Source organism: Phasianus colchicus, chromosome 18 (genome assembly GCF_987193195.1).
Source record: "Phasianus colchicus chromosome 18, bPhaCol1.hap1.1, whole genome shotgun sequence".
NCBI classification, from domain to species: domain Eukaryota; kingdom Metazoa; phylum Chordata; class Aves; order Galliformes; family Phasianidae; genus Phasianus; species Phasianus colchicus.
In genome coordinates, this window is record NC_143453.1 from 4,042,991 (window position 1) to 4,059,589 (window position 16,599).

General features: G+C 47.5%; 2 protein-coding genes across 3 annotated transcripts; both read right to left on the reverse strand.

Moving 5' to 3' along the window:
• Nucleotides 1–143: 143 nt before the first annotated feature.
• On the reverse strand, nucleotides 144–11,369 carry LOC116228419 (phospholipase A2, minor isoenzyme-like). 2 transcript variants are annotated; one of them, XM_090152508.1, is made up of 5 exons: nucleotides 10,482–11,369; nucleotides 9,852–9,975; nucleotides 1,310–1,469; nucleotides 752–873; nucleotides 144–354 (listed from the first exon to the last, which is right to left on the reverse strand). In XM_090152508.1, the coding sequence occupies exons 2-5, from the start codon at nucleotides 9,925–9,927 to the stop codon at nucleotides 230–232; spliced, it is 483 nt and encodes a 160-aa protein (XP_090008634.1). In that variant the 5' UTR covers nucleotides 9,928–9,975; nucleotides 10,482–11,369; the 3' UTR covers nucleotides 144–229. The 2 variants fall into 2 exon arrangements, with proteins under 2 accessions (XP_090008634.1, XP_090008635.1); XM_090152509.1 differs by lacking the exons at nucleotides 9,852–9,975; nucleotides 10,482–11,369 and adding an exon at nucleotides 1,552–1,618.
• A 206-nt stretch (nucleotides 11,370–11,575) lies between these two features.
• LOC116228315 (phospholipase A2, minor isoenzyme-like) lies at nucleotides 11,576–15,703 on the reverse strand. The gene is made up of 4 exons (XM_031592065.2): nucleotides 13,321–15,703; nucleotides 13,079–13,238; nucleotides 12,189–12,316; nucleotides 11,576–11,784 (listed from the first exon to the last, which is right to left on the reverse strand). Exons 1-4 carry the CDS (start codon nucleotides 13,352–13,354, stop codon nucleotides 11,660–11,662), a joined length of 447 nt encoding a protein of 148 aa, XP_031447925.1. The 5' UTR covers nucleotides 13,355–15,703; the 3' UTR covers nucleotides 11,576–11,659.
• Between the last annotated feature and the right edge of the window lie 896 nt (nucleotides 15,704–16,599).

Here is a 16,599-nt window from a genome sequence, read left to right on the forward strand (position 1 = left end):
TCCTCCCGACCCCGCCCCCGCCGCCGCTCGGGGCCAATCAAAGCACGCGGGTGGCGGAAGGGGCGGGGCGCGGCACGCGCCGCCGTGCTCCATCGCCGGAAGGGGCGGGGCTTCGCCACGACCCGCCCCCTGCCTCCCTCCCCGCCTCCCATCCTCGAGGCCGCGGCGCAGCACGGAGCGGGTGGAGGCGCGTGGTGCGAGGGTTTTATTGGCGGCAGCCGCGCTGCATTTAACTGCTGCAGTATTTCTCCTTGTTCAGGTGGAGGTGAGCGGGGTTGTAGGGTGCCTTAGCGAAGCACATGGCGGCTGTGCGGTCGCAGTTACAGACGAGCATCTCGCACTCGTTGTTGGAACCTGGAGGGGAGGGAGGGCGGTCAGAGCTCCGCGCGGTGCCCCGCCACGTGTTGCCCCACCACGTGTTGCCCCATCTCGGCTCGAAGCCCCAGCTCCAGACAGGCCGCTCCTCCCCTCTGAGTCTCTCTGCCATTGCACTGCAGCTGTGTGGCACAGCTGTGCCGTGTTCCCCACTGAGCCCACAGCTCCTGTCTGCACCCCTGGAGAGGACGAGGTTCCTGTTGTTCTGCACACCATACAGGCAGCATCACTGTGGTGCTGCACTTGGCAGGGCCTCCCGCTGCACATCCCTCCCTCTGCACATCCCTCCCGCACCCATGGCCATGCAGCCCCACTCCTTCCAGACAAGGAAGGCACAGTGACACAGAGCACGGCAGGGAATCAAGGCAGGACGTACTGCTACAAGTGATCGCCTTGTTCTCGCAGGAGTACTTGTATGTCTTTGTGTAGGGGGTATCATTGGAGGCAGCACACACCGACTTTGCCCTGGTGTAGCATTGGTCGTGTGCTTGACAGCACCTGGGAAACACAGGAAAAGGTCAGAAGATGTTGAAGTGCAAACTCAGCTGACTTGTGGGCTGTGTAAGTGTGTGACTATTTGTAAATAGACTCTGACAAGGCACTGAACACATGAAACACCAAACCCTCCAAATATTCAGTGATAGCTGAGAGCTCAAAGGACCCTGAAAGGCCTCACCTCATAGAATATCCTGACCACAAGGACCATCAAGTCCAACTCCTCCCCTGCCAGCCCACGTTCCCTGAGATGCCTGCTACGTGCGTGCTTACTGCAGCAGCTCTCAGGACAGCAAAAGGCAGCAATTACTCTGTGTCCCCATCAATGCCTGATGCCCATGGAGCACCTGTCTGCAAACAGGGCTGAGGAGAAGCTGACATGCAGAACCACAAAAGCAGAAGTGAGGAAAGAGATTTATAACAGCAGAGTTGTAGAAACCTGTCCAGTTGGTCCACAGGTGTTCCACTGCCTCCATAGCCACAGAAGCAGCCATAGTCATTAAACTCAAGGAGAGGATAGCTGTCTGGGATGGTGCATTTGATCATGCTGCGGAACTCCCATAGCGCACGAGGTGAGACAGCAGCGATGGCAGCCACCACTGAGGAGAAGCACAAAGGTTAGTGTTAGGTATGGAGGCAGCAGGCTGGGGATGCTGAGAGGGGTGCGCGCTGCTTACGCACCCGACAGCAAGAACAGCACACCAAGAGTCTTCATTCTTGCGGGATCTGACGATGAGATTGCTGCCAGAGGAAATGCAGCTCTTTATACTGCAAGCTCACCTTGAAATGGAAGTGAGGTGCACACACCAGTGTTTATATTATCAAACAGATTTCTCCTATCAGAAGCTTCAGGCAACAGGTTGTGACTCAAGGTACTGAAGGCCAGTGGAGTTCAAGCTCTCGAAGCCAGCAGGGCAAATACTTGTATTCTAGGTTTTCCTACAGATTTTTTTTAATGCTTGTATTAAGAGCCAGTCTGAAAGATAAGCATATTTTCAAGGGTTCTCTGCTGAAAAATGCAGAGGTGTGGTATTTACGTTGGAAATTGCTGGCACGCTAATATCCGTCTTGCTAGTGCTGACATACTCTTCATATGGTATCCCTCTTAAACTAATCCCATACCTCTTTGCAGAGTCACCTAGCCTGATTTAGGAAGAAGTTGGTAATTCATCCTAAATGATCATCTGGCATGAACTGAACTGAAAAAAAACTAATCTGTTCTTTACTTTGAAACTATATAGGAGAAAAGAGAGGAGATTTGACTGGATAGAAGGAAGAAGTTATTTACAATGAGGGTGGTAAGACACAGCCACAGATTGCCCAAAGAGGTGGTGGTGCCCCTGTCCCTGCAGACACCCAAGGTCAGGGAAAGGGGCTCTGTGCACTGATGGAGCTGTGGGTCCTCATTCATTGTACAGAAGTCGGACCAGACAACCTTTAACAGTGTCTTCTAAATCTGAAGATTCTCAGAGGTTCTACTAGGCAAAAACCAGGAGCAAAGCAACCTGGAAAGCCTCTGAAATTTCTTGGGAATATTCTCATAACAAACAACCACAACAACAAAAGAAGATGTGAATGCAACAAAGCTGTGGGAGCTTGAAACCAGACATTTTAACTGAGTATACAGGATGCAATCATTTCCCTGTTTTCCATCTTGGCTGTGCAGATTTGGCCAACTTCCTCCAGTAACTGCTGAAACCATCTCACACCCATCACCAGGTGAATGATAACGTCGTGATAACTAAAGATAATTTAATTTCAGGTACAAGCAGGTGGCACAGTACCCATCCTCCTGGCAAGGCCACATGGCTTGGCTTAAACAAGACCTGGTAACTGTTTGTGCCTGACCTCAGGAGAGGTATGCTGGAAATGAACTGTCCTGAGAAGGAGTTTCCACGAACACAGCACACTTCAGTAGCTCAGACAGCAATTTCTCCATCACCAAAGCAGCACCGAGTTAGGCACTGTGGTTCTCTATGCCAAAGCATGACATGAGTTGGGAACCTTGACTTTAGATTTGAAAAAAAAAAGGAAAAAATGGTAAGAAAAAGCCTCTGGTGTCAGCCAGGAGCGAGTCCAAAATACTTTGCTCATTATCAGACCTCAGAGGCCCTAACACTGTCAAGGCTGAGGGTTTGGAATTGTTACATACTTGAGATATTGCCTTGAGAGTAAGAGCCTGCATTTATTTTTACAGTACGCAGCAAGCCTTCTGTTTAAACAGCAAGGGAAGAGGCAAAGCTCATCTCTCCACAACAATTTGAAATACCAGAGCATTTATTCAGGAAACTTAGAGTTAGCACCCTTCAGCAAGTTCCACTGTATCTTTCTGTAAGTGATGGTGACACATCTTCCCCTTCAGAGTGGCTGAAAGTGTCGCGGTGTGCACAGGATGCAGTGCTGACAGGCCCATAGGATGCCTCCGTAAGCCGGACGCGCTGCTGAACAGCAGAACCAGCACCATCTCTCACAGCTCTCTGAGTCTCTGGGATTCCCCAGAGACTCATGGATTAACTAAGTCAAACAGGTGCTGAGTTACAGGCTCAAGATTCCTGTGTCCTCACAGTGAGCACACTGAGCAAACATTACAGGCTGAGGTAAAGCAGCCAGTGCTTCAGTTTACTTGGGAAAAAAACATCTTGATTCTTTGACACAGATCAAGCTGCTGACTTTCCCTTCAATATCTAAGTGTTCTTTTTCTCCGTTGAGACCTTGGCCACCTTTACTCTTTTTCAATATTTTATTTCTCTGTTCATTTATTGATGATCCTCAGGACTCTGCGGTTCCTTCTTTCCCATTTCCCAGTGTGATTTTTTTATGGATGTTGCCAAGAGAACCTCCAATAAACTGGCCTTGCTAAGTCACAGATCAAAAAGACTATCATATCTGGGATTTAAACAAGGGGATCACTCAGTGTAAGAATGTGGGAATTCAAGATAGAATATTCAGAACAGAAACTGTAGAATAAGATAACAGACAAAAAAAAAATGGTGACTACAAAGGACACCTCCAGGAGTCAAAAACTAGAGTCAAGTGAGACTCATGATTGCTGCTTGATAACTACCTGACTGAAGGCAGAGTACGTGGCTAGGAGCAACTCATGGCTCTGGTTGGATAAGCACCTGCATGCACGGGGACACAAGGACAGAGCAGGGGTGCCTCTGTGTTGAATGTTTTGTTGACGTGTAAGTGGGGGTAGGAAAGTTACAAGAGGAATCTTGGAAATCTATAGAAGGGATGTTAGAACCTGCAGTATATTATTTGGATTGTTCACATCTCAGTCCATGCCTTCAGACACTGCCAGTGGTGTCCCTGTGGGGCAAAAATCAAGCCAAGGCTGAATGAGTCCCATCCAGCGGCATTGCCTGACTGAACCATTGGAGGATTATTTTGCGCACCCATCATCGATCTGCAGGATAGAAGTTGAGCAGTCAGAACCATGGAGAAGTCACTAACGTGAAGGAGCAACATGTAAACTGTGAAGTATTACAGAGAATTTTAAAGTCTCCGAATCTACCTGTATTTACCTCAGCATTAATTACTTTTCTTGATTGGGTAAGAAGAAATGCCCAAGTTTCCAATAACTGGTTCCTTCGACAGGGCGGTTTGGGACAAAATGGACACAAAACTCTGGGACATTACCACTACTGCACAGAGGACTGCTGCTAAGCATTTACGTGTTTGGCATTAAACATCAGAAACACTCAAACAAATCCAAAAAGAAAAGGCATACTCTCCCAACCGTTCCCCATTGCCCTCTGCACCACGTCTGCCTCCACCTTGTCATCTTGTTAAAGACAAGGATGGACCGGAACCAGAAGATCATTTTGATTCTGGTCCAGTAGATCTGGAGGACAAACTGGACCTTTTCCCTCCTGATGCTAGTTTGAAGGGGATGGGAAGGAAAAATTTTGTTGTTCGTACTGCTTACTATGGTGCTTTAGAGCAATGCAAAAGAGAGACATTATCATGGGGTGATATTGATATGTTGCAAGCCTTTCCTGTGATGTATCATGCACATCAGCCTGCACTGCCATACTGGACCCAAAGTTGCCTCCATGGCCCACCCTCATGGAAGAGGTGCTGCTCGTGGGCCTCAAGGACCACAACTGTTATGCAAATTACATCGCATACCATTCAGCCACAAGCCCTCAAAATAGTATCCCATGTGCAGACATTAAATGATCTGCAAAAATTATTAGGAACCATCACTTTTGGGTGTTACTATTCAAGAGCAGCTATTCCAGCTGCTCAAAGGAGACCCAGATCTAACCTCTAAACAACACTTAACACTGGAAGTACTCCAATGCTTAAACTCTGTAATAACATCATTGCAACATCAATACAGTCATTGTGTTTGTTTATCATTCCTGGTATCTTTTATAATAATATCAAACTCTTATCAACCATACAGTTTGTTATGTCAGTGGGATACCTCAAGGAAAGATCCTCTCATCATCCTCAAATGGATATTCTTACCACATACATTTTCAAAAACCATCATGAGTGGAGTTGCTTGCAATGTGAATACAGTGAGGTCAGCATAGTCTACAAACTTTGCGAGTTTCTGACCCTGATTGCATCTTTATCCCCACTGCTAAAAAGATTGCGATTGGATGCTTATGCGTTTGCTCGCTTTACAAGCTTCTATGGCTGATTATATTGGACAAATCTCTACTCATCCCCCAAAACTTCAGTTACTGCATAAGTTGAGTGATGTGTTCCTTAGTACAAACGTTTTGATTTCGCATGTTCCACTACCTGATGTTGTTACTGTACTGAGATGGCTCCTGCAAGACACATCGAGCAGTGGTTCTCTGGAATATGACTGCTATATGATGGCAGTCAGACATGCATACTGTCCATGGATCACCTCAAATTGTAGGACTTGCTGCAGTGGCTCAAGCTTTTCAAATTTCTGCAGAACAAAAGCTTAATATACCAACTGACTCTTTGTATGTTACAGGTATCCTTCAGTGGATTGAAAGATCTTTCCTTAAATTAACAACCCTGCCTTGTGTGCACAGCTCAAGTGAGTTTTGTGTTATATCTCTCACTGTACTCTTCCTTATTTTATTATGCTTATTTTATTTACCTTATTTTATTATTTATTATATTTTCAATCACACACTGAGTTACATGGTCTGTTAACTGAGGGCAACCATAAAGCTTATTAAGCCACAGTCGCCTTTGCTACCCCCTCAATTATTTCAACAAGAGTGACTTGTTCAGAATAGGAAGCCTTACAAAAACAATTCCAACTGACAGTGGATCAGGATATTATTCTAACATGCCCTGACTGCCAGGCAATTGGCCCTTTGCCTCAAATAGGAACAAATCCCCATGGCACAGCACCTCTTCAAATCTGGCAATTGAATGTCACTCACGTTGAAGAATTTGGCCATCTAAAATATGTGCATTTAACAATAGATGCTTATTCTTCTTACATGTTTGCCACAGTGCATAAGGCAAATGCCCATAAATACTGGTTATGTGCTTACGCTGCTATGGGGATCCCACATACAATAAAAACAGATAATGGCCCTGCATATAGTTCCAGGGCCACTCAAATTTTCCTTCAAGAACTGGGGGTTAGACATGTTACAGGCATTCATCATTCTCCCACTGGACAAGCTATCATTGAATGTGCTCATCAAACATTGAAATGTACTCTTAATAAACAGAAAAGGGGGAATACAGGAAATGCACCACAAGAGGTTATGGAAGGCTTTGCTTGTGCTGAATTTTTTGAATCACAATCATACAGATACAACTCGAGTAGAGCACCATTTTGGGACCTCCCCAGCTCTCAAGGAATGACTGATGGTTAATGTTCAGAATATGGCCACAGGGCATTGAGAATATCCTTTACCATTAATAACTTGAGGTCATGGACATGCTTGTGTTTCCACAGAGACTATCCCTAGGTGGGTTCCAGAGCAATATATTTGGCTTCATTTCAAGGCAGAAAATAGCATCTAGCCCTCATAATGACTGGGATTGTGTGTTTCTTACCTATTGGTATTGTTTTGCAATTTGTTATATTGTAGATAACTCGTAGATGCCATACTGAGTGGTACAGAATGGCTGGATTACCCACGACACTGGTAATGGAATGACAAAAGTGGGTGATTTTCCTTGTTACCGATTCAGCCTCAAGAATTAGAATTATTAGGCACTATCCAAGCTGCTGTGTGCTTCTTCCTCGGTTTTTGTAGTGGATCAAATGTGAATTGAACAGGATTCAACACTATCAGTGCTGGAATCTGTGGAAATAGCTATTTTTGGTGTAATTTCACCACCCCATTATCAGTAACACCCGGTCATGATGCTATTAGCCTACCAGTTAACCTTTTCTTAATTTGCAGAGACAGAACCTGGAAAGGAATCCCAGGCAAAGCTAGCAGAGGACCCTGTACTGTAGAACAAACAACTCTCTTTTATCCCACTAATCAGAATTTTAAATCACTTGATACGAAGGTGCACGCTATCTTACTCTGATTCAAGATGCGATTCTAATATAGAATTCTGGAATACCACCCAAGAAATTTTTTGTTTCACCAGTCCCTTCAATTGGCACCTATGTTAGGGACCTAAAGGCTCCTGACTGAAGAATGATTCCGGATGGAACAAAGTATTCTAATAGTTTTGAAGGAACTGATATCTGTGGCTATAGCAGCAAATATTTTGTTTTGTAAAGAGAGGTGGCCTTCGTAGTTTATCTTATTTTTTGCAAAGACCTGTTTTGCAAGCAGGTGTTCCACTTGGGCTCTGTATCATGCACTGGCCAGGCAGATATGGTGTGCAAATGGAAAAAACCCTGCAGATGCTGGGGAAAATAAAAGCAGGAGAGACGCTGTGGTGGGTGAGAGAGGAAAAGTGCACTTTGAAGCAGGGAATATCCTGCTTGCACTGCCTGTCGCATCCACCACTGGCATGTTCTTTCTCTCTTCTTTCCAGTGGTTCATCATCTCTCAAGGGCTGGTAAGTAAGAACGCACCAGCTTATGGAGTTTCTGCTTCCCACTTATGGGGATTATCTAAAATGGATGCATGCGTGCATGCGTGTGTGTGTGTATGTGTGTGTGTGTGTTGAATAAAACTCATAACCTTCTGCGCTGCTCTGAGTGCAGTTTGCTTGCCTTTGCTCCTGAGACATCCTGTCTCTCAGACCCAAATGTACCCTGGAACAACACTGCTAAGGCTTTAGGTACACTCACCAAGTTAGGATGTTAGCTGGCTAAGGAAAGCAGTGCCACAAGTGATGCTCTGGATGGTTTGCCCACTGATGTTAATTCTGTCCGACATGCAACTTAACAAAATTGCATGGCCATTGATTTTCTATTATTAACCCAAGGCCATGGTTGTGAGGATTTTAAAAGCATGTGTTGTATGAATCTTAGTGATCATTCAAAAATACATCAGAATATACAAAAGTTGAAGATTCTCTGTAATCAGTTACAGGTACACACAGAATGGAACACTCGGGATTCTTTTCCAGGTTGTAGGAATTTGGGCCATGGGCCAAACGTGTTCATTCTTTCTTAATGGGTCTAACAGCATTTCTTGCCATTATGCTGTGCTTGCCTTGTCTCTTTTCTTGCGTTCAGTGTGTTGTCAATTGAAGCCTTGATCGAGTCATGATAACCTAAATGCATACAACAATGCTGTTACAAAGCATTACACAAAATGAAGGAAAAAGCTCCAAGTCAAACAAGCAGGATGCCATTTATAAGGCATGATTATATTATTAATGTGACTAGTGCCATTATTGTGTAGCATGCTAATAGTTTGCTAATAAACAAAAAAGGGAGAAATGTGGAAATTCAAGACAGAATAATCAGAGCAGAAAATGTAGACTAAGATAACAGAGGAAGAAGAGAATGCTGAGAACAAAGGACACCTCCAGGAGACAAAAACAAGAGTCAAGCGAGCTGCGCAATCACTGCATGATAACGATCCATCTAACATATGAGCACTTCTGGGACATTCTGCTATTCCCTTATCAAAAGATTATTAGGGGGACAGGGAGGAAAAAACGCTCACAGAAGGGTTTTGCTTAACCAACAAAACCATCCCCATGCTGGGGCTTGCAGGTGGAGCACGACGAGCAGCGCTAAGTGATGCATCCCACAGGACCAGGGGTGCACAGTGGCAGTGCAGGCACTGACTTCAGCAACCGTAAGTTCCAGATCTGACAAAGAGTCAAAGAAATATTGTGGATGAAGTGGGAAGGGTTTGCCATAGCCTTCACTGGACTTTCCATATATGGAACACTGTGGCAGCAAAAGAGGCTCCAGGAATGTTGGGTTCCTCATGAACACCACCCTTGTCATTCTAAGGGACATTCCCACTCAATAGGTGCTTGCTTTTCACATCTCTTATTTTCTGGGGCAGCCAGCAGGAGGCAACACGATGGCCAACAGGCACACAGGGCATTCAACACGAAGAAGAGCATTGGGTTTGGAAGGATGAGACCAGCATGGATTCTCAGGCCTTTGATCAATCTAGAAATCACACTGTGACATTCAGAAAGTCACTCAGCCTCTCTCCATGTGCTTTCCATAATGTAATAAGTGCAATACCTGACCCATACTTTTTTGCAAGGCATTCTGAGGACTACTGAGAAAAAGCATGAATGAGACAGCAGGTAAATAGTATCACTATACTCTTCCAGATCTTTCCTGTTTTCTTTTTTTTTCAAGAACAAACTTGCTTCAGGAAGGTGGAAGGTAGAGCCCAGCCAGCTGGGCTTTAAAACCACCGTTCCAGATACAGATGTTTCCTGCAGGTTTGTGTGCAGACCCCAGTCCTCTCCCTTCCCTAACTAACAAAAAGTACCTCGTTGCCACAGTCTATTTTTTTTTCTTCTTCACCACTAAGCACAGCAAAGAGGAAAAGTTGAGCCTGAGTGGAAGAATAAAAGTGGAAGTGTGTAGTATAGGTCTACAGACAGAAACTGAAACACAGTCAAGTCATTACCCTGAGCACCGTTGTTTTCTTTCGGTGTGCTTTGCCTCAGCTGGCGTGTCTTCCACTCCAACTCTGCAATGTCCATATGCTTGGAGTAATTCAACTCTCCCTGCAGAGTCCAACAAATCTTGGCCTAGAAAACAATAAAGAAGAGGAAGATAAGAGGCTGAGTTCACTTCAGCAACATAAACCCAAGCAGTCATGTCAGCTGTAGCGGCTGTGGTGCTGCACGTGGTTCCAGAGCTCCCACGCTCAGCAGGCACAGGGATGTCTGTTTTTTCAGTTACTGCTTCTGTTCTTGGAACGGAAACACAGACTGGTGTGGCAAAAGATCTTCACTCACTCTTTGTTCTTCTCACCAGGCTGTCAGTCTGAGCAGTCACCAGACTGCTGTTACACTCTGCTTTGCACAATGTGCCTCAGTGCCCTTAACAGAAACTTTCAACAGTCCATCAGTTCCCCACAGCCCCACGCCTGCCATTGCCTGGGACTTGATACTTGAGGCTATGAGAGAAGATTCCCTACATAAGGGTTTGCTGCAAAGGGAGGCTTTTTAAATCTACTGTTCAGTCTTCTGCACCAACAAATGAGTTTAAGTAAGAAACGTGATCGAGGACTGAAAGATACATGTAGACTCACATGTATGGAGTAAGAGATGGAATGAGTTGGTGCTTTCACCAATCCACTGAATTTATGTTAGAGCAGCCCAAGTACTGCTCTACGGGAGCAGATGCACTTCCACCTCCAGTCTTGTTCCAACTACAGGCGAGGATGTGTTTTTGAAATGCTGCCAGCTGCATCCCAGCCCGGTGTTCTTCCAGATAGCAAAGGTTTGTTGTTTCTACAATGGATTTGTCATCAGTCACCACAAAGGGATTGCAGTAACACTGCACTTAGGACCTTCACTGCTCTACAACGACCACAGAATCGAAGTCAGTCTGTGGAGAGGGGGCTGCTCTTATGGCACTCCCATCCCAACAGGGTATCCACCCCAGCTGTGTGATGGAAAGAGCTGGGATCCTCCACATTTCTGTGGAAAACCCAGATCTCAGTGCTTCCAGAAAACTCACAGACAGATGTGCACGGCTGAGGGAAATAGGAAACGAACGTTGCCACAGAACTGGGACTCAGTCTGCCCTGACACGGAGTAGCTGCGTGTGAGACGCACGCACTCAGGTTTGGTTATTTTGCTTTTTTGTAAAGAAGAATGTGATTCACGATCGCACCCCGTGACCATACTAATGGCCATTCTGACACCCTCAGAGCCCCAGCGCCACACCGAGCGGCCCCTCGCACGGAGCCGCAGTGCGGGGCGCGCTCAGCAGGACGGGACGCGGTCAGACGGCCCTCACAAGGCTGCACAGCCCCTCCCGGCTCAGCCCCGCACACGGCCGCGCCCCGAGCGATGCGCAGCGCCAGGAGGAGCGCAGGGACCGAGGCCGATCCGCGCACCGCCGCCGCCCGCCTTCCGCGCCCCGCCGAGGGCCGGGAACGACGCCGGCCCCGCGACGAACGGCCCGACCGCCGCCCGACAGGCGCGGGATAACGGCCGCTAGGGGCGCAACGCCACGCGCTCGCCGCCCGCGCCTTCTCCCAACCCCGCCCCCGCCGCCGCTCGGGGCCAATCAAAGCACGCGGGTGGCGGAAGGGGCGGGGCGCGGCACGCGCCGCCGTGCTCCATCGCCGGAAGGGGCGGGGCTTCGCCACGACCCGCCCCCTGCCTCCATCCCCGCCTCCCTCCCTCGAGGCCGCGGCGCAGCACGGAGCGGGTGGAGGCGCGTGGTGCGAGGGTTTTATTGGCGGCAGCCGCGCTGCATTTAACTGCTGCAGTATTTCTCCTTGTCCAGGTAGTGGTGAGCGGGGTCGTAGGGGGCCTTAGCGAAGCACATGGCGGCTGTGCGGTCGCAGTTACAGACGAACATCTCGCACTCGTTGTTGGAACCTGGAGGGGAGGGGAAGGAAGGGGAAGGGAGGGGAGGGCAAGGGAGGGAGGGAGGGCGGGCGGTCAGATCTCTTCGCAGTGCCCTGCCACGTGTTGCCCTGCCACGTGCTCCCTGCCTCTCCTCCCTTCATGAGCTTTCTGCCATCACTCTGTAACCATGTGGCACAGCTGTGCCGTGTTCTCCACTGAGCCCACAGCCCTCGGTTGTTCGAGGCACCGCAGGTGACCACCCCGAGGGGAGGGTGAGGGTCCTGCTGCATGCAGGCAGCATCACTGTAGTGCTTCACTTGGCAGGGCCTCCCGCTGCACATCCCTCCCGCACCCATGGCCATGCAGCCCCACTCCTTCCAGACAAGGAAGGCACAGTGACACGGAGCACGGCAGGGACTCAAGGCAGGACGTACTGCTACAAGTGATCTCCTCGTTCTTGCAGGAGTACTTGTAGATCTCTGTGTAGGGAGTGTCCAGGATGGAGGAACACACCGTCTTGTTCTCTGCCGCAGAGTAACATTCGTCGTGTGCTTGACAGCACCTGGGAAACACAGGAAAAGGTCAGATGATGTTGAAATGCAAACTCAGCTGACTTGTAGGCTGTGTGTGTGACTATTTGTAAATAGACTCTGACAAGGCACTGAACACAAGAACCACCAAACCCTCCAAATATTCACTGATAGCTGGGAGCTCAAAGGACCTTGAAGGGCCACACCTCATAGAGTATCCTGACCACAAGGACCATCGAGTCCAACTCCTCCCCTGCCAGCCCACGTTCCCTCAGATGCCTGCTACGTGCGTGCTTACTGCAGCAGCTCTCAGGACAGCAAAAGGCAGCATTTACTCTGTGTCCCCATCAATGCCTGATGCCTGAGGAGCAACAGCTGCCACAACCCATGGCCCTTTGGCTGTCAGTCATGTAGGACTGATGGCTGCTAAGCCACTTCTCAGCATTTTGCAGCTTAGCCCTGAGTGTGTTGATGCTGAAGCTCTGGTTGGTGGGCTCAGAGCTGCCATTGCGACTGCAGGAACAGCGCTGCTGCAAAAGAATTGCTGGAGTATATATGTGGCACAGCTGCTACAGAAAGCAGTTATTAGGATTGTACTTTATACCAGTAATAAGGCACAAAGGTGTGGTACTGTGCCACTGTTTACCCTTGAAGCCATTTTGGGGAGAATGCTTCATCCTCAGCAGTCAAACAGTTCAGTGAATGTCTGCAGACAGGGCTGAGGTGAAGCTGACATGCAGAACCACAAAAGCAGAACGAAGGAAAGAGGTTTATAACAGCGGAGTCATACAAACCTGTCCAGTTCATCCACAGGTGTCCCACTGCCCCCCAAGCCACAGTAGCAGCCGTAGTCGTCAAATCTAAGGAAAGGGTGGCTGTGTGGGATGGTGCATTTGATCATGCTGCGGAACTCCCATAGTGCACGAGGTGAGATAGCAGCGATGGCAGCCACCACTGAGGAGAAGCACAGAGGTTAGTGTTAGGTATGGAGGCAGCAGGCTGGGGGTGCTGAGAGGGGCACACGCTGCTTACGCACCCGACAGCAAGAACAGCACACCAAGAGTCTTCATTCTTGCGGGATCTGACGATGAGATTGCTGCCAGAGGAAATGCAGCTCTTTATACTGCGAGTTCACCTTGACATAGAAGTGAGGTGCACCCAGCAGCGTTTGTACTATCTAACAGATTTCTCCTATCAGAGGCTGCAGGCTGCAGATTGTGGCATTAACTTCTGAAGGCCAGTGGAGTTCAAGCTCTCGAAGCCAGCAGGGCAAATACTTGCATTCTAGGTTTTACTGCTAAATTCTTTTAACTTCCAAGGTCAGGGAAAAGAGCTCTGAGCACTGATGGAGCTGTGGGTGTCCCCATTCATTGTACAGAAGTCGGACCAGACAACCTTTAAAGGTCTCTGCCAAATCTGAAGATTCTCTTCCCCTAGGCAAGAACCAGGAGCAAAGCAACCTGGAAAGCCTCTGAAATTTCTAGGGAATATTCTCATAACAAACAACCACAACAACAAAAGAAGGTGTGAATGCAACAAAGCTGTGGGAGCTTGAAACCAGACATTTTAACTGAGTATACAGGATGCAATCATTTCCCTGTTTTCCATCTTGGCTGTGCAGATTTGGCCAACTTCCTCCAGTAACTGCTGAAACCATCTCACACCCATCACCAGGTGAATGATAACGTCGTGATAACTAAAGATAATTTAATTTCAGGTACAAGCAGGTGGCACAGTACCCATCCTCCTGACAAGGCCACATGGCTTGGCTTAAACAAGACCTGGTAACTGTTTGTGCCTGACCTCAGGAGAGGTATGCTGGAAATGAACTGTCCTGAGAAGGAGTTTCCAAGAACACAGCACACTTCAGTAGCTCAGACAGCAATTTCTCCATCACCAAAGCAGCACCGAGTTAGGCACTGTGGTTCTCTATGCCAAAGCATGACATGAGTTGGGAACCTTGACTTTAGATTTGAAAAAAAAAAGGAAAAAATGGTAAGAAAAAGCCTCTGGAGCCAGCCAGGAGCGAGTCCAAAATACTTTGCTCATTATCAGACCTCAGAGGCCCTAACACTGTCAAGGCTGAGGGTTTGGAATTGTTACATACTTGAGATATTGCCTTGAGAGTAAGAGCCTGCATTTATTTTTACAATACGCAGCAAGCCTTCTGTTTTAACAGCAAGGGAAGAGGCAAAGCTCATCCCTCCACAACAATCTGAAATACCAGAGCATTTATTCAGGAAACTTAGAGTTAGCACCCTTCAGCAAGTTCCACTGTATCTTTCTGTAAGTGATGGTGACACATCTTCCCCTTCAGAGTGGCTGAAAGTGTCGCGGTGTGCACAGGATGCAGTGCTGACAGGCCCATAGGATGCCTCCGTAAGCCGGACGAGCTGCTGAACAGCAGAACCAGCACCATCTCTCACAGCTCTCTGAGTCTCTGGGATTCCCCACTCATGGATTAACTAAGTCAAACAGGTGCTGAGTTACAGGCTCAAGATTCCTGTGTCCTCACAGTGAGCACACTGAGCAAACATTACAGGCTGAGGTAAAGCAGCCAGTGCTTCAGTTTACTTGGGAAAAAAACATCTTGATTCTTTGACACAGATCAAGCTGCTGACTTTCCCTTCAATATCTAAGTGTTCTCTTTCTCCGCTGAGACCTTGGCCACCTTTACTCTTTTTCAATGTTTTATTTCTCTGTTCATTTATTGATGATCCTCAGGACTCTGCGGTTCCTTCTTTCCCATTTCCCAGTGTGATTTTTTTATGGATGTTGCCAAGAGAACCTCCAATAAACTGGCCTTGCTAAGTCACAGATCAAAAGGACTATCATATCTGGGATTTAAACAAGGGGATCACTCAGTGTGAGAAAGGCAGCATGTGATAAACAGTAGTGCTGTATGAGAAAACTCCCAGAAGGGTAAAGATCTCTCCACCAAAGCTCTTTCTGGCTTTCCTCACCAGTACTGTGCACAAAGCTGCTGGTGCTCAGTGCACTTTTGAGGCCATCCCAGTGTACAACGGGTTCCCAAAGTCACTGGCTTGAGCCTTAAATTATTTTTAAGAATTCTCTGTGATGATGACCTGCTGCACAGGATTCTCCACCTTGTTTTATTTACACTGTTGGAAATTACCTTTCTCTTGTAGTGTTATCTATTAAGGAATCTTCTTCCTATCTTTCCATTTGTCCTTCCTAAGTCTAACCTCCTTGGTTCGCCACAGTCCATGAATCTGAAGAGCCAACCTTCTTAGTACCACACGACCCTTCCTCAAAGCTACGAACGTCTGTAATGCAAAGGAGAGGCACAATCTCTATTAAATGCAGATCTGTCTCACATTATAAACTGGACCACTGCCAAAGTCAGGGAGCAGAACACACAGTCAAAGCCCTGGGGCTTTCATCCTGACAGCAGCACACCACTCCTGCCAGGCCCAAACTCACTTGCAGTTCCCTCCAAATGAAAATCCTCCCCCAACCCGAGTAACGACAGAGGACAGTTTTCAAATAATTTATTAGGAATTTAAAACTGAAATCTGGAAAAAAAGGGTTACAGGTGTGGAGAGAACAAACATTGGAGTGTAATAACTTACTGGCTTAAAAACACAGCTTTATTTCTTTTTAAAAAAATGCCCACCCTGAAAGCGGAGCCCCAGCCTCCAGGCAGTGGCGGCACTGGCCAGCGAGTGACTCACAGCCCAGCGGCAGCACAGCTGGCCTGGGATGTCTGGAGGGGGCACAGAAGCAGTTCAGCGCATGTACCAAGAGGGAGGAAGGCGCTGTCCGCAGACCCAAATTTGAAGTATATAGAATAAAAATAAACCCAATAAAATGCAGCTCTTCTTTCATTAGGAAATATTTAAAAAAACAGACATACAGACTCTTGTCTCAGTAACAAAAATTATTGCTTTGTGTTTTCAGTACTAATCTGTTAAGTACCCTCTTACCTAAACAGAACTCTCCAAACGTATCACCCAGGTCAGGAAAAGCTCCGGCACGCAGGGGGAGGGATGGAAGAGAAGAGCCCTGTGGGCACGATGGCCCTCTCAGTCCTTTTTCAAATACCCCTCTCCCTTACAAGGGCTCAGTTTGGGGGAAGAGAGGGAATGATTTTTAAAACTTAAGATGAAGCTGTTATTTCCCTGGGAAAAGAGTTTGGCTGCATCTTAATGAAAGGCTCAATCACCCCCCTAAACAAGGTCTTTGGTTCACTGAAATCCAGACCCAAACCTGCCCCGTGTGCTCCTGCCAGAGGCTTCCCCTGGCACAGTGCTCCCCAGCTGGGGCCTGGATCGTGCCAGGGGAAGCCCCTGCA

Excerpts from the sequence above, each read along its gene's own strand:
- LOC116228419 (XM_090152508.1), bottom strand. The coding sequence starts at position 9,927 with ATGGACATTGCAGAGTTGGAGTGGAAGACACGCCAGCTGAGGCAAAGC. Across the intron at positions 1,470-9,851 it reads AGAAAACAACGGTGCTCAGG|TGGTGGCTGCCATCGCTGCT; the intron begins GTAATGACTTGA and ends GCTTCTCCTCAG. Across the intron at positions 874-1,309 it reads CCTGTGGACCAACTGGACAG|GTGCTGTCAAGCACACGACC; the intron begins GTTTCTACAACT and ends TGTGTTTCCCAG.
- LOC116228315 (XM_031592065.2), bottom strand. The coding sequence starts at position 13,354 with ATGAAGACTCTTGGTGTGCTGTTCTTGCTGTCGG. Across the intron at positions 13,239-13,320 it reads TGTGCTGTTCTTGCTGTCGG|TGGTGGCTGCCATCGCTGCT; the intron begins GTGCGTAAGCAG and ends GCTTCTCCTCAG. Across the intron at positions 11,785-12,188 it reads CGAGGAGATCACTTGTAGCA|GTTCCAACAACGAGTGCGAG; the intron begins GTACGTCCTGCC and ends CCTCCCCTCCAG.